This window comes from Macrobrachium nipponense, chromosome 4 (assembly GCF_015104395.2).
Source record: "Macrobrachium nipponense isolate FS-2020 chromosome 4, ASM1510439v2, whole genome shotgun sequence".
Classification (NCBI taxonomy): Eukaryota; Metazoa; Arthropoda; class Malacostraca; order Decapoda; family Palaemonidae; genus Macrobrachium; species Macrobrachium nipponense.
Window position 1 is genome coordinate 40,509,920 of NC_061100.1, and position 23,805 is coordinate 40,533,724.

At 38.0% G+C, this 23,805-nt stretch overlaps 2 protein-coding genes across 3 annotated transcripts in view; one reads left to right on the forward strand and one right to left on the reverse strand.

The window, feature by feature from the left end:
* LOC135210881 (sodium/potassium-transporting ATPase subunit beta-1-interacting protein-like) overlaps positions 1 to 5,511 on the forward strand; it is an 86,509-nt gene extending 80,998 nt beyond the window's left edge. The window contains exons 6-7 of the mRNA XM_064243806.1: positions 1,910 to 1,955; positions 3,700 to 5,511. Of these exons, the coding sequence (XP_064099876.1) occupies positions 1,910 to 1,955; positions 3,700 to 4,360 (707 nt within the window). The 3' untranslated portion in view covers positions 4,361 to 5,511. The remainder of the gene's footprint in view (positions 1 to 1,909; positions 1,956 to 3,699) is intronic.
* A 3,839-nt stretch (positions 5,512 to 9,350) lies between these two features.
* Positions 9,351 to 23,805, reverse strand: part of LOC135210882 (mitochondrial import inner membrane translocase subunit Tim17-B-like) — a 114,720-nt gene continuing 100,265 nt past the window's right edge. For both annotated transcript variants that reach the window (XM_064243808.1, XM_064243807.1), the window contains exon 4: positions 9,351 to 10,677. In XM_064243808.1, the coding sequence (XP_064099878.1) occupies positions 10,484 to 10,677 (194 nt within the window). In that variant the 3' untranslated portion in view covers positions 9,351 to 10,483. The remainder of the gene's footprint in view (positions 10,678 to 23,805) is intronic.

Below are 23,805 nucleotides of genomic sequence, written 5' to 3' on the forward strand. Positions count from 1 at the left end.
TTCTACTGTTTATATACATAAGGTTTTTTTTTTAGTCCACAGCATTATGTCTACTTAGGTTGTTTTAATCATATTTTGGCTTGAATAATTGAAAATTAACTGAAAATACAATACCAGTTTATATTGCCCTGTACAGTACAAGTACTTAGAAGTTTGGCTTTATAAATTAGTCTTTGTCTTATCTTCATTTCTTTTGTTTGAATTTTTTTTTATTTTTGAATAAGAAAAATGGAGTCCTCACATCTACACAAAATTGGGATCATTTTGAAGTTTTATTGCCCATTACTAATTTCTTTTACTTTACATTTCTCTCCTTCAAACAAAGAATAGTGTTTCCTAATTACCATACATTTCTCTCCTTCAAACAAAGAATAGTGTTTCCTAATTGCCAGACTTCAATTTTGAAATGTAATATCTTGGGGTTAAGAGTATGATAGGTAACAGGCAAGGAAACTAGTATAGATTTAGTGCTTTCTTACTGACTGAAGTTAAATGATGCTGAAGAGTATTATATTCATATTTTGAACAAACTGCTTGCAGATATATCAGTATGACCAAGAGGAAATCAGAACAACTTAGTATAAGGTCTATCATCTTAAAGGCATTCTCAGGTATAATACATACAATTTTAACAAAATAAAAGAAAACTAAGATTAAAACAGAATGTAACCATTTTAATTAATACCAAGGTTATTTCTGATCATTAGGTATTGGGTTAACCAAGGAGAGGCAAAGGACATTGACAAGCATTAGTGAAAATCTTGTGAAGAATGGAATCAAGAGTATATAGACCTGGACTTACACTAATTTTATTTTCATGTTGGCTGCATTAATACATCACATATGTGTAAAAGATTAATTTATCCCTTCATTGTCCCAGCAAGCAGTACATATCATTCCTCAATTTCTGGTTATTGAAGTACAGAAATGGCTTGTATTATCCAGCTCACATTTGTACACTTAACTAAAGTACTGTAAACCTGTGATGATATTTGTTATAGAAGTGGCAGGAAGATTGGATTACTTGAGAGCATATTTTTTCTTTCTTTTTAAACCCAGATTTTGAAGTTAGGATGTAGATATTGCCTAGGGGGTCTAGTTTAAATATTTTTTCATAGCTATCCTTTCCAACTCATATCTTGTGTTGATGACATGCTTTTATGCCACCAGATTCTTCAAGATTGATAAAGCAGCAGCACACTGTGATGTCCTTGGATTTGAAAATTTAAAATGATGGTTGAAATTAGTCTAAAAATCTTTTTTTGATGAGACTTGTATGCCATTAGATTCTTTAAAATTGAGAAAGCAGTAACACACCGTGATTGATTGATTGATTGATTATGAAATTTAGGTCTTGAGAACCAAGCGCCAGAACCCATCAGGATTATTAAGCGCCCTAATAACACACTGTGATGTCCTAGGAATCCAAGAGGGTCAAATATCAAAGGACCCTTTTCACCATGACATGATTAATATTCTAAGCGTTCTTAATACTGTTGGGCAAAGTGATGGGAGTCTACAATTAAGAATCATAGCAGCTAACTTCAATCTGTTTTAATTTCAGTGACAGATATGCTATGAAATAATATCTCAAAGGGGTTTAACTTAACTTGCAACATAACAGTCAACCTTTATATCTTGGGTGTTTGAATTGTATTGTAAATGCAGCTAGAAACTTTCAAAAACATCATACTACTTTATATTCATTGTAAGGGAGACATTCAGTGTAAATGTAAAATTTATATGCTAGTGATAATTTTTAAATATCATATGTGATGTTGGATGGAGAACAACTGAATAGGAAGCAGTTACACATTGCTTGCTTTTGAAACGTAGTTATCAAGTTGACTTTATTATATGTGCTATATTTAATGTTTGTGATCTAATATAAGTTTTTCATTATTTACAGGCAAAGCTAAGAGTCGTCCTACATCCATCTATTCTGTGGAATACAGGTGATTTGTTACTTTTGTGTTTTAAACAAATTTGAGTAAAAAATAATCATAAATCACAATAAGCATGCTTCTAACATTTTTTCTTGATCTGTGAAATATTTTTAAGAAATTACTCAGAATACTTCAGTGTTACTATGAATATTTCGCCACTTGGTATATTAATGAGGCAAGTGCATTTTGTAGAAAAATCTGTAGTTCTTTAGATTTGCTTCTGTAGTATTGCAATATTACATTGTTATTTAATAGTGGCATACAAAATTTGCTGGTTTTGTAATTGCCTACTACTGACTTGGGTATTTTAGTTGACATTGTCTTGATAAATGGAAAAATGTATTTATTTACATTGACTTTTTTTCTCTGTAGTATATGTTGTAAGCTTTCAATGTCAGCATTTCATTTTTTCTAAAGCGGACAAATTATGTGGTAGAGTTGTACCAGGTACTCTCAAAACTATTCTTTATACTGTATATGTTGGTGACCAGCCCTAACATAGAGTTCTTTAATCTGTGGTTTGCAAGTGACAGGTTAGATATGCTGATTTTAACCCTTAAGGGACAAGCTACATCTATATTAAGCCCACCCCTAGACTGGGCAAACTTTAAGGGTGGCCAATTTAAGAAAAAAACAAATCAATGGAAAGAGGAAGGAGAAGATATGCAAATGCACATGATGTAAGAAAAATTTTTAAGTACAATCCCCAGTTAGTTGAAAATGACTATTTACAACATTGTGGGGGGCCTATTTTATATGCTAATTTTACAAAGTTATTCATGTTTTTCCTAATAATTTCTTTTTTTTGTAAAATAATTACTGCTCACAACATAACTAAAATCTAACAAATTCCAAGTATATTTATTGTAAAGTATTTACGAGACTTACCGAGATGGGGAGATTCAGTAACTTTTTGTGAGGTATACATGTTTTTTCTGTGGTCCATCCTCGACTTATTGGGCCACCGACTTATGGTGATTCGATTTTATGGTGCTTTTTCAGTGCTGTTAACAGTGTTTTACAGCATGGTGCTAACAGCAAGAACAGGCATCAAGTTAACAGCGCTGTAACTTGATGCAACATCAAGTTGCGGTGCCATAACCACTGTTTAAGCGCTGTTAATGGCAAAAAAACTAAGCCAACTTACAGCTCGGTGCTGGAACCGATCCCCTGCCTTAAGTCAAGGACACTGTATTTCTTTGCAAAATGAAAAGGTGACATACTATCAACCATAAAAGATAACTAAAACCAACAGCAATCCCTGGGTATATTTATGAGCAAATAAATAAAAAGAAGTCTCAAGGGACAATTGTCCCCCCCTGTCCTGTGCTGAGCTACTACAGTAACCACAAGTCATTTTATGACCACTGAAGTGGAATTACATTTTTCCCACTAAATTCATCTATTATTACTAGTATGAGTTAGCTTGTCCATCGCTCAAAACTTCTTATAGATCATTTTATAAGCATGCTGATCCATTAATGGTTAAAATATCATTTGTGAGTCTGTAAAGTGAATCTGCTTGATTCATTGAAACCACTAGTAATGCGGGCCAGTATTTCTGAAGTACAATCGTAAGCAACAATTAGTGGTTTTTCTTTGCTAAATTGTGAATACCACAGGTTAATAGTTTTTGTGAAAAATTTTTTTCTTTCCTTTGAATTCTTTATATTTTCATTTATATTGCACATGCATTTTTATTATGACTTTCCATGTTGGTTTAATTTTCATAAGTTGTATTGTTTTTTCTTAGTCCTCAGCGTGAAGGAAGTGAATCTCCAGATTTTGGAATCGATGAAAGTCCCTACCAGCAACCAATGACTCCTAGACGTGTTAAGCGTCAGAATCGCCATCGTGCCTCAGGCCGTTCTCAGACTAGGACTGGTACTCAAGGGAGAGGGTCACAGCGTTCAAGAAGACAACAACAGTATGTTAATCCAGTTAACAGACTCATGGATAAGGCTAATGAGTCTTCCACTAGTACAGACTCCTATCATCCGACTGCAGGTACACGAACACAAAGTGGCGGGAGACAAGGACATTCTAACCCTATGTATGTGCATTCACGTCCAAATTCATTGTACTCAGTGAATGGGTCAACACCTAGTCATGATCCAATGGAACGTCCTCCCTCAGTTCATTCATCATATTCAAATTACCATGGTCAGCGTCCTTCTCTTAACCCAAATCCATATTGTCGGCCTCCTGTCAATTCATTGGGTGCCAACATGATTGCTGGTAATAACAACAGACGTCCGATGGCACGTGCAAATGGGTCAATTGGTACAGAATCATCCGAGCCCATGAACACAATGGGATCAGTTCACAGTTTAGCTTTTAGCAGCACAGGCACAATGAGGTCAGAAAGGCCCCCTCCTTACATGTTTGGTGTAAATTCTGAAACTGTAATATGATGGGGCATTTAAAATGCAGTTGAGTCTAGTGTACATGATGAAACTGGAGAGTGATAGTGACCTATATGCTTTTACTACAGATTTGGCAACTCTACTTTGAAAAGATAATGCTGTGAATCATTTGTTGTCCAAATGTGTTCATAAGTTACGTATTTGATACCATTTTATGCCAAAATGACTTCAGGGGTGTATTCATAGGCCAGTAGCACTTGGCATTTAAGAAGAGACAATGGCAGCTTGTGAATAAGTACTTGTTTGGTGATTTTATAAAGCATCAGCTTATTTTGGTTCCTAAGGTATAGTTCAGTCATTTCCTGCACCTTTTTTTGTGTAATGGAAGTGCATACAGTAATTTATAAAGGTAATGATAAAAGACCTAAGTGTAAAAAATTTAACTAAAGTTGTGATTATTGTTGTAAGAATATTGACTTCGTGATCATTTTTATATTCATAATACTCTTATGAAAACTTGTTGTTAGGACTTCAAAGAGGTTGGTAATTATGAGTAGAATAAGCATGAAATGTATACGTTTTCATTGGAAATACCTGTCAATTGAACTTATGCAGTACATCATTTATTATCGAGACATTATATCCCAAAAATGGTACACACAAAAATGTATTAAGAATTTTTTTTTAAGATGTTGCTTATGTTTTTGAATCATTTATCATCATAGACAATTGTTTTAGATGTTGCAAGTGGAGATTTCCACTTTGCATTGGCAGCTTGATTGTTTAATGACTCACCAGGTACCTGCAAAGGTTGTTTTCAAGTAAAGCTTTAAAACTGTTTTAACCATGATCGCTGGTATTGTCCCACATACTAGTCTTTAGATCTCATATTATGATCTAATATAACCATTAATTCGTTTAATTATGAAATGTAAACTTATGCAGGCTGTAATTTCCATTGCTGATCAAATTGATAAGCAACTAGGTCAGAAACAATAGCATAGTAGTTAAAATTTTCTTTTGGGCTTGATGTTCTTTTTATGCCTGTTACACTATGAATATCCCCTTGCAGTTAAGTATTCTGCTTAAGTGGTTACAAGTTCAGTCAGTAATTTGGTTAACCGATGATCTTGTTACCTATGTCCATGTATATTATTGAAATTGTATTTATATGTACATACAATAAATTTTATTTTTTTCTTTGAATGTTTCTCACCTTGTCTAGTGTTTTTGAAAACATGGAACTTGTAAGGTTTAAATATCAAGACCCTAGTTAAGTTTATATATCTTTAAAACCTGGCTGTTTTAACAAGACTCCATAGAAGAATAAGCACCTTTTGATATGTGCTTTGTTAATAAATCATACTGTTTCAACCTTCCTTTATCAGCATTTAATCCAAAGTTTGTTGTACCCAAGTGCTTAGTCCATAGTCCACCATGAATTTTGTTCTAAGTATGGTCACCATTGAACAATGATGATTGCTGGGTAATTTAAACAAGACTATTGTCTTTTAAAGTATTGAATTTCATAATTCTGTACTGTGCCAAAATTGCAAGGTACTTAAGTTGCTGAAGAAAACCTAGGAGTAGCTGAAATCTCAAAACCCCTAATGCTAATAAAGACAGTATGTCTTGTACATTAAAAAGGTTCAGAAACCTTTCCATTGTCTATCCAGAGCTCCAAGGTGACCAAATTAATGTCAAAGATTTTTCTTTTAGCTGTCTGGTGGCCAGTTATAGTGTCATAATTATAAACTATAACACCTGATAGAGGTCGTAATGATAAACATTATAACACCTGATATGTGTCGTATTGATGAACATTACAACACGTGATAGAGTATAAATGAACTCTGGATAAGAGGGCACTTCCTCTTATCCTCAGTAAATGCCAGAACCCAGTTTACTTATGTCAAAACCCACAAGAAGAAGTGGCCATGCGTGTATGCGCCGTCCTATTGTTTACATTATGACCGAACACGGGCCATGAAGCCATTCCTTTCTGCTGGTCTATGCAGGATGAATCCCTTACCCAAATCCTATGTCTTCTCATCAACGAAGTGGGAAGGTTTTGAGGACTAGCAGCAACTACCAAAAATATGTTTTTCCTACGTCAAAACCTGTTTTTTAATAGCGTGGTCACAGTCTTGTCCTCAAGGAGCTTTACAAAGAAATTGGCAGGTGACAAAAAGCTCTCTAATTTTAATCCCAATAACCCAAAAACATTTTTGGTCTACGGTCAAGCCACAACTTTCAAGGCAGCATTGTTTATTCCAGATATCTTTAGCTTTGGTAGCAAAGAGCAAGAAACTAAGTGCAAACTTATGTTTATTAGAGTGAAGTTCTGTGGTGAATTTCTTAAGCATGCTGGGTATGGTTGCAGTATTGTCAAGCCTTCCTCAGCGATAGCTAGTACTCCCACTTGTGAGGGAGATGCGTGGTTTGCTGCTGTAGCGCCTATGGGTCAAGACTCCATGCCACCTACAGATACAGTGTAGTCAAATTTGTGAAATGTGGTTGTATTGGGTCCTATTGGAGAGGTTGATCAAAGTCTAAACACCTTGTTCGTTCAGAGACCAAGTAATTGGAACCTTTCGAGAGCAGGTCTTTGTAGTGCAAAGGACTGCAGAAGGGAAGTCAAACTAATTCATAAGTCGATAGTTCTGTTAATGCTGCCTTGTATGACATGACTTGTAACTGCATGGCATTTGTCTTCAAAAGGGATAAGAAAAGTTAAAATTGTTTCTCTAGAATTTCTGCCTGGGCTCTCAGTATACAGGCAGTTCCGGGTTACAACGGAGGTTCCGTTCTTGAGACACATAAGCCGAATATTGTCGTTAGCCAGAACATCGTCAAAAATCTTAAGAAAACCTTACTTTTAATGCTTTGAATGCATTAAACTGTTGTAAACTGCATTCTTATAACATTTTTCATCAAAAACCTTCAAATATTGATTATTTTGCATTTTCGGAGTCATTTCTTCTGCCAGATGGGCATTGTAAGTGTAACCCTAGAACATGCGTCGTAAACCTGGAAATAATGTCTGATAAATATAATTGAAAAGTGTTGTAACCTCGGAATGTCGTAAGCCAGGGACTGCCTGTAGTTATAATCTAACCACGCGTGAAGGTCTCAACTCAGAAAGGAGGATTAGTAAACAACTTTCCCACCTACTGACTGGGATAAAACAGCAGACAGTTTTGGAATTAATCTCTTTGCCCGTTGTTAAAATAGTAATAGGAACCAATGCCTGTTTGGCTTGGGACTATTATGTAAGGTGTTCCTTTGAAGGTTAGTAGTTTGCTCAACACCTTCAAAATCTGGAACAATGGAGGAAAACAAAAATGCTGTCCTCTACTTGTTCCAGTCTTGTAGGAAGCAGCTTTTGCTACTGCTAGATGGGCAGTTTGCGATCCTCATGTGGCAAACAGGTCCACTTCCAGTTGTGGAAGCATATTGGCTATTTCCTGAAAAGAGTGGTTGTCTTAAAGCCACCCTGTCGAGACTGTTGTTTTCCTTGATAGGAGTCAATATTACATTGAGAGACCCTGTAAGATGAATTGCAGACAAGTGCCACTTCCTTGCTTGTGCATTCAAAGGAAGGCTAGCATTGTCACTGAGAGGAGAGCATCCTCCCAGCCTCTTGATGTGGACATTGCAGTCATGTCTAGAACCAACCAAATATCTCTTCTGGAGATTTAAGTTTTTTAAGAGACGAAAAGATAGCCATCAGCTCCAGGAAATTGATATGACAATTCCTGAGTAGCTGACCACCTCCCTGTCACTTGATGATCCTCCCAATTTCCTCCCAACCTGTCAATGAGGCATCTGTGTGCATTGTCACTCGTACAGACTGAGGAGTTAGGGCAACCTGTATCGCCCGAGATTCATTTCCGGGATGAAGACCAAAGTATCTCCCCAACTTTTAAAATCTTTTGACGAGGTCAGTCTCGCATCTTGTTTCTGCATGCAATTGCTAGAATTTGTTTACATTATTGTTATCTGAGTACAGGCAATTCCCGGTTATCGGTGGGGGTTCCATTCTTAGATGGATGCTGATAAGTGAAAACTGCCGTTAACCGAAACTTGGCGGTTTATGGCCCCTGTTAGGTATGTTATGGCACCATACCTCTATTATCGACACCTTGTGCCACCAATACCCAATACTTGTCCCATTATGGCGCCATAAATTGCCGATTTTATGGTGCTAGAGAAGAGCCACAAAATCAGATCACCATTAACTGAGTCCGTCAATAACCGGGGACTGCCATATTTATTATTGATCCAAATTGCAATAAACCCCTCATACATTCATCCTTAAGGATAGATAATCTTAGGTTATAGGCTACAGACAATATCCACTACAATCTAGTAGCTAATTCTCACTGAATCAATGTAGATTGTGAGCTACTGCCTAGTAGGATATTGCTGATATTGTTATCTCAAAGGATTATCAATATACTGTAATATTAATCATTGCTGAACATTCCTTTAGATAAAACTTCTAAATTGAATGATAAATTCTTCATAATAATTTTGTTTCTACAAATAGCTAATGATCATAAATTGTTAAGAAGTGCCAAGGTGTGCTGGCGAAAAAAGCCAGTTTACGACTTTTCACGCACAATAAAATCGTTGTTCCACAATCTAAACTAAAAAATCTTAAACTTGAACTTAAAATTATACACTTAGCTGAATCAATATACAAAGAATGAATTTCTCTGAGTTCTGGTTTGTTGTCTTTATGGTCCTTGTTTGGTTGTATGTAAACAATATGATGAGGCATAAGTGCAAAGCCACTTCTTTTTCTTTTTGTTCTTGCAGGTTTGACGCAGGTAAAATGGGTTTTATCATCAGCTGAGGATAAGAGAAAGTGCCCTCTTATCCGAGCCCCATTTATACTCTATCACGTTATAATATTTATCATTACAACACAAGACCAGCTAAAAGAGAATTCTGTGACATTAGTTTGGTCACCATGGAGCTCTGGATAGACCATGGAAAGGGTTACTCCTTGAGGATAAGACAGAGACTACGCTATAAAAAAAGTATTTACTAAACAATGCATTTCTTCACTGGTAGATGTTTTTATATTGAATGAAAGAATTTATTGATGTAATAAATTAAAAACAAATTTAAATGAGGCTATAGCTACTTCACCTAGATATTTTCTCCCCCAAAAACATTACACACACAAGATGATGATAATGGTAAGAGAAAAAAATTTTAAACTCTTTCATTTAATAAAAACTATGCCATCATTACATACAAATAATATTGTAGTAAAGTACAGCATAACCAAAAAAAGGCTGTCCATTAATGTATATTATATACAAAAATCAAGAAGAAATAAACATGCTGAGATACTGCAAATGTTTAGGTAACAAAGCATAAAAATACAAACTGCCTTATCATGTTTCCTAAACAGTTGCCGTTGCAGCAAAAAAGAAAGACCTACAATACTAATGAAATATAAGTACTGTGCTGTACCTCTTTTTCTGTAATCCATTTCCAATATACAACATAACGTACATAAAAATTACTTAAATTCACAAAAACATCATGGTGAAAGGTTCGCAAATTTTGGGTAACCAGAGAGATTGCAATGTAATTGATGTTACTATTAATAAAGCATCCATGTACTGTATCATCGTTCCTGTTAAAAAAATTGCAAGGCATTAACATGTCTCGTACCTGGTCACTTTCACTTTGTGTCAAAATGCATACTGCTAAACAGTAAACTAAAATCTTGATTTTTAAACCTGTGCAGCAGTCATAAGAGCACAATGTTTAATAGGTTAAACAATATATCAGTTTATATATCCCATATATATATATATGTATATATATACATTGTATTTTCATGAGGCTGACCATATACGTATTTCTAAGAATAATACAAATATACCAAGGGGACACTGCACTTTAATCTTGCGTATGAGGAGGGGGTGTGATAACTAGAAAAATAGATCAATGACATCATAGCTGAGTGGTCTGGAAACTTTATGTTGTGGTTAAATTATATAAACTTACAGTTTGTAATAAAGAACAAAAGAAATTTTCATAATGTAATGTATCTGATGACAAACTCCTATTTAACATGTACTGAAAAAATTTAAATCTGCCAAATAAAAAAAAAAAATTGAATACTGATAACTATCATAAGTTAACTCATTGATAATTATTATCGGGGTTAAACGGTAAAGGCTGTACAGGACCAAGAACAGAAGGGTCACTCATTTCTCCCGGTGCAATGGGCTTGAACTGTTCTGATGTAAATCTTGTCAACAAAATACCAACACCTTCAATCATGGCTAATAACATTCCACCAACAACTGCACTTCCTGCCATAGCTGCTGCTCCACCTGGAAAAAATTCACAATTATGCATGAGGAAAAGAACAACAATAATATCTACAATTATGAATATGGATAACCATATCCATAACAACAAAGCATGAAAAGGCAAGGGACCTGCTAGTGAAAGAGGGCTATGCCCTGCAGGAGGATAGTGCCATCAGTGCCCCACATGTGCACCTCAAGTGGTGCACTGTAGGCATTACTTAAGGCTCTTTGCTGTGTCCTTCCAGCCCACAGCTACAACCCATTTCATTCTTTTTACTATAACTCTTTCACATATCTCTCTTACATCTTATTTTACAACCTCTCCTAACATTCGTTTCCTAGTGAAACTGCAAGGTTTTCCCCCTGTACACCTTTAAAACCGAACGACCCCATAGGCCACAGCACTTGGCCTTTGGCCTAAATTTTATATTCCATTCCAAGAGAGCTACAGTCAGTTTAAGAGACAGCAATACCTAAATTTGGAGAGATTCAAATAAGCTGTACATGTACATACATTTCTAAAAAAAATATGCAATATTGATGCAAATCCACTGAATACAGCCAACAGCAACTGCAACCTCTTCAATCCTTCTCGCATCTCATTTGCCATCCACTTCTAACTATTGATTCATTGTGTAACTACAAGGTTTTCCTCCTGCTACACCTTTTAAACCTTTGTACAATCAATTCCCTTTCAGCACTGAATGACCTCATAGGTACCAACATTTGACCGTTTGCCTGAATTCTATATTCTATTCTGGCCTAAAATTCAATATTCTTGGGGCAAGATTGGAAAAAAAAGGTCAACAATATAAAGACACCTGAACTTAGGACCATGTAGCAGCTGAGGCCTTCACTGAGCTCATCTTCACCACCTCCAACAACTACAAAATAGGTGAAGAAAATCAAAGGATACAGTAAAATCAGGGAGAATAATGGGTATAAAATGGGCAAGAGTGAATACAACTACCCTTCAATCAACATGCTGTATTTCTAGCCCAAGATGATCATTAGGAAATTAAAAATACTACTACAGTATAAAACAAAAGTACACAACCCAATAATCTATTGCAAAACAGAAAATCATACAAAAATATAACTGGTCAACAGGATAAAAAGTTCAGTACACTATATTTAGGTACTTTAACTATACCACACCTTCTGGGTCACAGAAAACAAAGTACCTAAAGGTAAAGATTACAATCTTTAATATAATCAACCCTTTCACTTATGATCCTTCTAAGCAATAACGTGTGTGTGTAGTGGTAGCGACTTGAACCATAGGCACGAAAGTGTCCATACTGTACCTCTTTGTTCAATGATGCAGAGCTCTGACAATTTTCAATTCTTCTATCCTTCTGTAGCTAAATGATTACTCTATACAATGGCACAATCAAGCCCCCAAAATAACTTTATTAAGTAGGTGGAATAATGAGTAGAAATTGATATAAGAAAATTTAGCCCTTTCCTCCCCCCAAAAAAATTTGCTAATAAGTGTTTTCATTTTTTATCCACAGCACACCCAGATAAATTACCTGGTTATTACAATGCAAAAGCCTATAATTATAGTATAGAAAATACGAGAAAAATGAATGACAAAGTAGCATCACGTCTTCCATCAGAAACGTGAGACACCCATGCAATAAGTGCAAAAACCTTGCTATACCTTTCTTTGCTCAAAGCTGCATATCTCCAAGAATTTTGAAAGTAAACTGCTCAATTTTCTTTCATTTTGCAGCTGACCAACTACTCTATACAATGGCATGAAACAAGCCTCAAAAAAGAGTAAAAGTCACCTAGACGACAGTGCAAAAAACATGCTATACCTTTTTTGTCCAGACACATAGCTTCGACAATTTTCAAGGTATACTTCATAATTTTGTTTCACCTTACAGCTGAATCATTGCTCTATACAACTGCATAAAAAATTCCTAAAATAACTTTGCTCCTACATGATAAACAAACCATCTGTCCTTTACATTAGGAATTACTTTCAGTAGCGCTGGAAACAGCCATGGATACATTAAACATAATCTCTTGGAATATTTTTGGCCTCAAAAGGGACATTCTTCTCCTAAACATGTTCAGCAAACACTTCAAAGGCATAATTGTATTGCAAGAAATGCTCCCCTGGCCACATGACCTTGTTATCTGTGAGTCAATACATGAAGATTTCAGAACCTTCTCAACTTCATCGATGCAAGTTACAGATCAAATCATAGCCAGTTGCCCAAAAGGGGGCCTTTCTTTCTTGTGGCACAAATTGTTAGGCAACATGGTAAATGTGAAGACCTACAGGAGTGACAGATTGCTGGGGCTTCAGGTGACAGTAGGGGACTCTAGAATCCTAATTATCAATGTTTACATGCCCTGGGAAAATTATAATTTTGATCAATACTGCATGATCCAAGGTGAGTTACACAGTATTATCCACGATTCTCCTGGTGATCATATTTGTATAATTGGGGACCTTAATTCTCATTCCACAAAATTTTATAATGACCTTACTCGCTCCTGTCAAAATCATGCTCTCCATATTAACAATGAAATGCTCCTCCCTCCCTCTTATTCATATGTACAAAATAGAGCGGACACAATTACAACCTCCTGGCTGGACCATTGCATCACATCTCCACAACTTCAGGATTCTATTATCACCTGCAATATTCGCTAGGATCTTCAACAGGCTACGATCACATCCCATTACAGGTGTCATTCAGTACTCCATCCCTCCCTACCCTGAACCCCCTAACTGACCACCCACCAGCTGTAAACTGGGATTCTAAAAACCAACAGAAAACCACATACTTTAGGGCGACCACGGAAACCAGGTTGCGATCAATTGTTCAACCAGCAGATGCCTTACTTTGTACACACACAAAATGTAGAAATGACCACCACATGAGGGATCTGAATGAATTCTATTAGAATATAATTTCCGCTATCCTTGCTTCGGGCAGGGCTACCTTTAGATTTCATCAAGGTAATTCTCTAATATACCTACCTGGATGGAATGACTTGGTTAAAGATCTGTATTCATATTTAAGAGAAATATTTTTACTGTGGAGGCAAAATGATAGCCCGAGGGAAGGACACTGCATTACTAATGAGACAGGCAAGAGTGAAGTTCAAACTTGCTCTTCAGCACTGCAGATTAAATGAAAAATAATTGAGAGCTAATGCAATGTCTAGAAACTTTGAATCCGATGATTATCCTCATCTTTGGAAAGATATCCAGTCCTTATATCCCAACCCTAATAACCTGTCACAGAGTAGGGGAAGCAGTAAGTGACGAAGCTATCAGAAGTATTTGGGGGTAATCACTTCAGCAATATCCTGAACTGCATAAACGATCACGACTCCCGAAGGGATGCAGCTAACCTCCTTACTGATAACATTCAATTTAATTTTGCAGATCGTATTACGCCAGGTAACATCAGCAATGCCATAAACAGCCTACCTAACAATAAATCGCCCAGCTGCAATGGTCTTCCCTCAAAAGCTTTCAAATTCTGCTATCCGATAATGTACATTTTGCTAGCTGCCCCATTCAATACGTGCATAATTTTCCAATTTCTTCCAGACTCCCTACTCTTAGTTCACTTGATACCATTAATCAAAAAAAGCTAAAGGATGCAGCTGACCCTGGCAATTACCGGCTGATTGCAATCACAACGATCGCGTCGAAGTTACTTGAGTCGGTTCTTCTAGCGAGACTTCTCCCCTTTCTACACACTACTGACTATCAGTTCGGATTTAAAGCAAACCACTCAACCGACACCTGCCTCTACATATTGAAAGAATTGCTGAACTATTGCCTATCATCAGCCTCTCCTGTTTTCCTGTTTTGTGGACGTGAGAAAAGCATTTGACAGAGTAAACTACTTTAATTGGCATTTTATATTGCTGGTTCTCCACACAGCAATTCTGTGTCAAATGGGGCAACGTATTGTTGTCGTACACCTTCGGCTCCCTAAACGGGCTTCAGCAAGGGGTGCATTTTCTCTCCATACCTGTTTGATACATACACAGATGCCTTGAATGTCAAACCGAACTCACTCCCAATCGGATGCACTGTCAATGAAACAACTATAAACAACCTCTGTTATGCCGACAACATGGTTCTGATTTCCTCATTGGTGCAAGGTCTCCGACTCATCGACACTTGCCCCCAATACGCAGAGGAATTTGATATACTATGCAAATTGCAGAACCACAAATTTTCCTCAGAAAATGTGGAATTGATATCTAGATTTAAAGAGAATGTTCTGAGAGAAATAAAGTTGGAAGAAGATGTAAATGATTGGTGGGAATTTAACAGCAAAGTGATCCTAAGACATGGGGAGGAAATTTTAGGCAAAACATCAGGCAAAGGTCCACCAAAAGATAACGAAAGCTGGTGGTGGAATGAAGACAGACAAGACAAGATCAAGAAAAAGAAAGAATCCCAATAGACCTATGATAAACACAGAACAGAAGAAAACAAGCAAATATCTACAGAAGCAAATAAAGTTGCAAAACAACAAGTTGCCAGAACAAAGGCTGCTGCTTTCAAGGATCTGTATGAGAATGTTGACACACCAGAGGGCCAAAGAAAGATCCACAAGATAGCCAAAGATAGAGACAAAGCAACAAAAGACCTCATACACATTGAGCAAATTACAGATAGAAATGGTAATGGTCTAACAAAAGGGGGAAATTAAAAGTAGATGGAGAGAGTATTTTGAAAATCTCCTAAATGAAGAAAATCCCAGGAATATCATTAAGGAGGGAATAGCAAATGAAAGAGAAGTCCCCAGGATTAGTCAGAGAGAAGTGAGGCGGGCACAAAGTAAAATGAAGGGTAAAGCAGTGGGAACAGATGGAATACCAGTTGAGGAATGGAGATGCTTAGGAGAGGAAGGATCTTGTGTAACTTATTCTTTAAGATCTATCAGCAGGAGAAGATACCTGACAGCTGGAGAAACAGCCTGCTAGTCCCTATTTACAAAGACAAAGGCGATATCCAAGGTTGTGTCAACTATCGGGGGCATAAAACTGATGGCTCATACCTTGAAAATTTATGAAAGAATAATACAGGAAAGGCTAAGGGATGAAACATCTATAAGTGAAGAACAGTTTGGGTTCACGCCAGGAAAAGGAACAACAGATGCCATCTTTGTATTGCATCTATAAGTGAAGAACAGTTTGGGTTCACGCCAGGAAAAGGAACAACAGATGCCATCTCTGTATCGTGACAAGTCATGGAAAAATCTGGAAAAAAGGAAAGGAACTAAATCTAGCATTTAAGATCTTGAGAAAGCATATGATTGAGTGCCTACGCAAGAAGTCTGGAGGCGCATGAGGGAAAAAGGTGTTTCAGAAAAATATGCGAGGATTGGAAATATGTAAAGAGAAGCAACAACACAGGTAAGAAGCTCAGTGGGAACAACAGAGAAGTTTGAGGTGAAAGTTGGACTCCACCAAGGATCTGCCCTGAGTCCATATATTTTTTATATGGTAATGGATGTGATAGTGACTGAAGACTTCTCCCGAAGGGATCAGGTGCCTTGAAGTGTACTCTTTGCAGATGACATAGTGTTAGTACACACAAGTAAGGAAGAAGCAGGCAGGAAACAGAAGTTGTGGAGAAGTGTGCTGGAGGACAGTGGCCTAAAGATAAGCAGAACAAAAACTGACTATATGTGGATGAATGGAGGAGACCAATGGGTAAGCATGAACTTAGAACAGGAAGAAGTAAAAAAAAAAGCTACATCCTTTAAGTACCTTGGGTCGTGTGTCACTGATTGTGGAAGGATGGAGGAGGAAGTGAGCCACAGAATACAATCAGCTTGGTGCAATTGGAGGAAAACATCAGGTGTGCTATGTGACAAAAGATTTAATATAAAGCTGAAGGGAAACTGTACAAGAGCATTGTCACACCTGCATTGGTGTACAGTTGTGAAACATGGTCCTTGAAGAAAGCACAGGAGAGAAGGATGGAAGTGGCAGAAATGAGAATGTTACATTGGATGTGCGGAGTGACAAGGAGAGACAAGATAAAGGATGACTTCATAAGAGGGATGGTGAAAGTTACAGAAGTATCAAAGAAGCTGCAACAGAGACGACTGCAATGGTTTGGGCATGTTATGAGAGGAGAGGAGGATTCTGTATGCAAAAGGACCATGAACATGGAAATGCCTGGAACAAAGAGGAAAGATAGACCAAAAATGAGATGGAGAGACAGAGTGAACAGGGACATGTGGGAGAAGAAAATGAGTGAGGTAATGGTGCATGATTGCAAAAGATGGAGAAGACTAATAAACAGCAACCCCACATAAGGATGGGAAAAGCTGAAGATAAAGGAGAAAAAGAAATAGTTTCTTTTATCATAATTGTACTATTCATTCACAAAATATAGTTCTGCACTGCAGCCATATCAGGAAAGAGTCAAGATTCTCTCTCTCTCTCTCTCTCTCTCTCTCTCTCTCTCTCTCTCTCTCTCTCTCTCTCTCTCTCTCTCTCTCTCTCTCTCTCTCTCTCTCTCTCTCTCTCTTGTATGTCAGTACTGTACTGTACATATCCTTTTATTGAAAATAATATCAATTATTGTATCATAAACATACAAAAAAACCCAGACCATGGAGTGGAGGATGGTTGCCATATTTTCTGCTCTGTCTGATTTATTGTACAGTATTTCTTTACAAGTTTAGTTGACAATGATTATCACACATGTTAAAACCAGTACACAAGAATATTTTGTAATTTTATCAGTACTGATGTTTCTCTAATCACCGTAAAACCAGGGGTGCACTGTAATTTCTATTTATTCGCAGCAGTTTAGATTCAAATTTCGCTGTAGTGACACCGATATTGTGTAGGTGACACCAGTCTCGCCCCCTAGCGAGAGGGTTAGAAACGACACTGCAGACTAGCTCTTTCCTTTAATACTTATGTCCATCGGCGGGGAAGGAGGGAGGGCTTTGATCATGTAATTACTAGGTAAGTATAATTAAAACTGCTTTATTATAAAAACGTTATTTTTAATTGAGTAACTTGCCCAGTAATTACAAACCTGATTCCCACATTGATAGGTGGGATACATGGACATATTCTTCTATAAAATGTTGAGTCATGTATAATGAATTAGAAATAGAAAAGCTGCTAGGATTGAAACATGAAAAATTTTATAATCAATTTGTATTTTTCATAGCTAGCAAACCTGAGGTCTTAGCAATAGGATATTTCCAAGCATAGCTGGTAAACTGGTTAACACAATTGGAGATTGTAAGCAAGGAATCTATGAGATCTGGCAACACGGTCGAAGACCGTGTCTCACCCCGCGATACCCAGTCTTTTCCTAACCGCCTCGGAGAGTAGACGCTTACACTTTGCTCTCCTTCCAAGCCAGTTGTATTTGGCCCATGTTCTTTCTTTCCAGTGTGATTTGAGTGTTTGTGTTTAGGATTATGGCTTCCCCTGAAACTACTCGCAGTAGAGGCTGCCTCTGGTTGGTGCTCAACTTAACCTGTAGTGGCGCAGCAGTAAAGTCGAGGGTTGCCTCTACTTAAGCTGGTATCACACTACGTAGTCATTTCTTGCTCGCAGCTTTGGCCAGCATCCAGCCGATGCTCGCGAGCAAAAGTGTTGTATCGTCACACTAGGACCTCGTGATTTTGAGGAGCAGTAGGAAAAAGTAAACAAAACTGATCAGCTGATATCATCATGGCACCCAGAAATTGTCGGACTGTTGCAAGATGTGCTGCAGTGATGTGTTTTCTCGGAATCTTACGTGAATGCAAGAGTAACAAAAAACGTTTGTGGGTTGAGAGTGGCTCAGGAGAAGAGAAGCCAAAGATCTGAGAGTACGTCCTATCAGCAGCAGCCATCTTGTTTGTTTACACTACGCGGTTGCTCGCAGTTCGTGCTCACTGCTTCCTGTCAATCGGAAAGCAAAAATCTCGAGCTAAAAGCTCCCGCTTTTCCATTTTCGGCAGCAACGGCTCGCTGCTCAAGAAAAAAAAGGCTTAGTGTGAGGCCACCTTTAAGGGGGGAACCTTATAGCAAGGATTACAATTTGCCCTTGCCCTGAATGCAGTACCATAATAAGAACAACTAGATTATTATCACCTACACTGAAGTAAAATCACAACCCATCCACTAAAAGTGTCAGGTGCTTTGGGTACAGTGTACCCTCCTGGCTCTCTAAAACTTTGACCCCTCACTACAATGTGAAGGTTCAGACAATAGGAGCGAATCCTAGGCTTCCTTCCATGATACTATGCCAGTAACTAAAATTTTCAAGGTACTGCATAAATTTCAACACTTTTTAAAAAATCTCAAATCATGAGAAACGAAGAGCAATCATACTACCGGTAGGTCGAATGTCAAATGGACGTATGAGATATATATCACTTGAAAGGTAATGAGGTAGAGCTTGTACTAATGTTATTAGCTTTTGCTAAATGTACTGTCTAAGAAGATAAAGTCCATTAGTGTAAATGGCAAGATGTTCTAATCCAAGGATGAGACTCACACTTGCCACAACATCTTGGTTTTTAAGATATGCTAAACAGTCATTGAAACAAATGACTATTTTTGCATGCTTTGCTTTAAATCAGCATCTTCATATTCCTCAATGCCTACATGTAGAGAGATGAGGGATCCAACATTTATATCAATGTCAGATGCTTATACATTTTCAAAGTGATATGTTAACTGATATTCATGTTGAGGGCAGTTCAGTAACCCTGCACCATATGGAGATTTGCAGTTATCAGTGTACAGTGCATAATGTAAACCTTTGCATAGTATATTACCAATGTGTATTGTTGATAATGTCTGGTAGTATAATTTTTTTTATTTACAGCAAAGACTGGTATGGTATAAGGTCAGACCTAACAGAGTATAAGGAAGAAAATTGTGGTACATATGATATCCTCATCTTCATTTATTTCAGCAAGTCTACTAACTCTACCTGAAACATGCAGAGATTATTCATACTAATGATGCAGATATCTATATTATACCCGTTTCAGCAAATACTGCTATTTCTAGAAATACATTAATATTGTACCTTTGATTTAGCAAACCTGCTGTTTCTAGGAATAAACCAACTAACCAGTTGTTTAGCACCCCAAACTAAAGAATAGTTCTAAAAAACAAAAGAGGACTTGGTCACTGGTTAGGCAATTTTCAGAATTAAAATGAGGATAAAAACTCCTAAAAATATACAATATAAAATATACATGACAAAATATGAAATAAATAATAAAGGATATGGAAAGCAAAGTATATATTGAAATGATAAAGAAGCACCAGAAGAAGAACAGAACTATAATTCAGTCGTGTTACCTGTTAACTTAAAATACTTGTGTATCTAGCACATTAGGCATTTATATCTAGTACATTAGGCCATTCAAAAAAATGTTGAATATATGAGATCACCTTCACGGCCCCATACAATCACAACAATTGTAGCACCCTCTACAGCATTAGATGGTGAAAGTGAGATAAATTTTGTAAAAGTAGGTACAGTAATGGATAGATGAGTAAAATGGTGCCCCTCCATCATTATGCCTGCTTTCATGACCCCAAAAGCAATGTGGAAAATCTGTAACACACTTATAATTTAGCAAACAAACATTGATATTGCTAGGAACAAATCCAAAACTAAAAAAAGGATCTAAAAAAGCAAGGGCATGGTCATGATTACAGTATATAAATTACTTAAGGGTTTAAAAAAATAGTAAAAACAACGGAAAAATCACTGTGCTGTCCTAGAGCACCAACCTCCCAACCCCCCAACAACACACACTTCTGATCAAAGCCTGAAAATTAGTTTACAACCCCTGAGGTAGCCAAGTATAATAAACTCCCTCTTTCCTATCTATTGATAACAAATTCCCTCCTACCTATCTCTTGAATATAGTAGGGTCAAAATGGCTAGTGAAAATCTATTAAGCCCTGGGATTACTGATGTGGGAAATAACCAGCAATGAAGCCTTTTGGCTTCCTGCATTTGTTAAAACTTGATTGTTCGTTGTATGTCACAAGCATAAATAACATGACACAACTGCAAATTAAGTGAAAAAAAGTACATAATTCAAAAGAATAAATTGCAAAAATGCTAACTATTAATATTTAAAAGTACTTTCAAGCAATATGGTAAAAACTGCAGAGGAACTAAACTAAAGAAAAAGCAAAATGGAATATTTATTCTAAAATTAATATCAATAATACTTACCTGTATAATTTATCTAGCCCTAAATCCCAAAAAACCGCACCAAAATTTACCACATTGGCAACCCTGTTACCTCCTATTCTGTCCGCCAGTTGGCAACGCTGCCGTTGACGGTTACAAAACCTTCCCTGAAAATCAGTTGTGATAGGCAGATCGTGGGGTAGGATGGGTGGGACTAGATAAATTATACTGGTAAGTATTATTAATATTAATTTTAGAATAAAAATTCCATATTAATAAACATTATCTTAATATAATTTATCTAGCCCGATTAACCACATTGAAAAGGAGGAAGGAATCTGAGTACAATTTCCCCTTCGGACAGAATAGGACACAAAATAATCAAAGAAATATATATCATAGGTAGTTAAAAACTCAACCCAAGGTCTAAGATACTAACAACTCAAAGTCTCCTACCATAATGCCGCCGAACTGCGGTAGCACAGGACAAGGAGTACGTGCACAGTCAGTCCGTCTGTACTAAAGTCAGGTGACCGACCAGGTAACCAGTCAGACGAATCGAGGACAGCAAAGCTGCACCCTGAAGACTTCATCAAGCACTATTCTCTTCCTGAAGGATGAGTGTATGGACTGTCTGGGCGATTCAAAGCTAAGCAAACCTTGGGGGTGTATCAACGCAACCCAACGTCGCCAGCAGCGAATCGGCTCATGAGCAACTCCTGACTCGAGCTTTCTGGTGCCAAGAGAAAGGAGCACAGAGCAAAAAAAGGCGATTCAGTCCCGAAGGACGAATGCCTGACAGCCCAACCTGGTCTGGTGTTACACGATCATTGGTGGGTGTATCAACGCAACCAACTTCGTCAACAAGAAACTCAGGGCTACTAAATGTCGCCTGATCTCGCACGAGTGTCTGACTCCGAGAATACAAGTGAGACAAAAAGTAGATGGTGAGCGAGTCACCAGATGACAGCAGACGATCCATCGACTAATTCCCTGTCCAGGACAGTGGAAGAAGCATGAGTCGTCAGGACAAGTGAACCAGTGACTAGTCCTAGGTCGGCATCGACTCTGGGAGAAGCGTAGTCGCCAGTGCTGACAACCCAGTGGCTGGTCCCATGTCACACTGACAATGGAAGCAGCATGAGTTGCAAAGCAGTCAGTCCTTGTCATCAACAACTCCTAAACACCAAACTGCCTAATTCCCATTATAACCAAGCCAAAAACTGCCATGAGTTATAATACAAAAACAAAAAACAACAAATATATACAACAAAACAAAAATTAATGAATAATATACAGGTAGCAACCAAACGTAAAACAGGAAGACTACCTAATTCTCCTGTCTGACGACCTGTCCTGCCATCACCAACGGGCCCAAAGAACGAAGGTTACCTAGAACTAGAGAAATATCCCTCAAGTAAAAAGAGGCAAAAACAGAATTAGAACGCCAAGTCACTGCCTCAAGCACCTTGGCGACTGAGACGTTCTTCATAAAAGCTACTGATGTAGCAACTGCTCTAATACTGTGTGCTCTCGGTGTCTGGTCTTCACAGGCAGCCGAACCACCAGTTTTAACGATCAGATCTCTGAGAAAAAAGGATACACCATTCTTTGATATTCGTTTCTTGACATTTCAGGGTGAAACAAACAGATGACGGGGATGACCCTGAATGTCCTTCGTGCGGCGTAAATAGCATGAGAGCGCCCTAACAGGGCAAAGAACTAATTCCTCATTTAAATAACTGACAAAGTCGACCAACAACTTCAGTACGAAAGACTTGGGAATGGGATTATCAGACGATTCAATCTTTGCAACAAATTCAGGAAGATATGACAAAATCATGTCTTGTCCAGATCTGGCAACCAGAAAAGAGAGTGCTTGCAGTTCACCCACCCTCTTGGCTGTAGCCAGCGAGACAAGGATGAGTGTCTTAGAAGAGAGGTCCCTAAATTTGGCAGTATTCAGAGGCTCAAACAGAGGGAACCTTAAGGCTTGAAGGACTTTGTTAACGTCCCATGTCGGAGTAGAACACTGAGGACTGGGTCGAGATAGGGAAAAGGATCGAAGTAAATCTCTAATGACATAAGATGAAGAGATCTCAGGGAGCCTTGCCTTAAAAACATAGGAAAGCATCGACCTATAACCCTTAATGCACGAAGGTGACAGAGCCCTGTCATGATGTAAATGAACTAAATACTCCGCTACTTTTGGTAAGGAAGGTCTAGAAATTGAATGTCCTTGAGACTTACACCAACGTCTGTAAACCAACCATTTAGCCTGATAATTTACTGTGGTTGATTGCCGTCTGGCAAGAGCCAACTGTCGCGCCACTCTGGAGGAGAACCCTTCGTGCTTGGAGAACCTCCTGACAGTCTCTAGGCAAGGTATGAAGATGAAACATGTGGAGCCTCTGATGGAACAGATGAAAATGGGGTTGTTTGAGAAGATCTGGTCTCTCTGGCTGACAAATGGGGGGCTCCACCAGTGCTTCCAGTAGGTCTGGAAACCACTCCTCCTGTGGCCAGAAGGGAGCGATCAATGTGAGATCCAGATGCTTGGTTGCCCTCACTTTGTTGAGGACTGACCTCACCAGAGAGAACGGAGGAAATGCATAGGCTTGAAGCCCCACCCAGTCCTGCAAAAGAGCGTCTGTCCCGGCACTCTCAGGAGTCTGGTAAGGGGCGAAGAATATCTGGCACCGAAAATTCAGTGGGGTGGCAAACAGATCGACTGTGACAGGCCACTTCTTCCTGAGGCTGTCGAAGACTTCCAGGGAAAGTGTCCATTCCGACCCTTGAAGTTCGTTCGGTCTCGATAAACTGAGGGACCAACATAATCCCCCTGTCTTCTGCCCAACACAGGATTAATCGGGCTTCTTGAGTGAGAAGATCCGACTGTGTGCCACCTTGGTTTCTCAAGTACGAGACTGCTGTGGTGTTGTCGACAAAGATCGCGACAACCGACT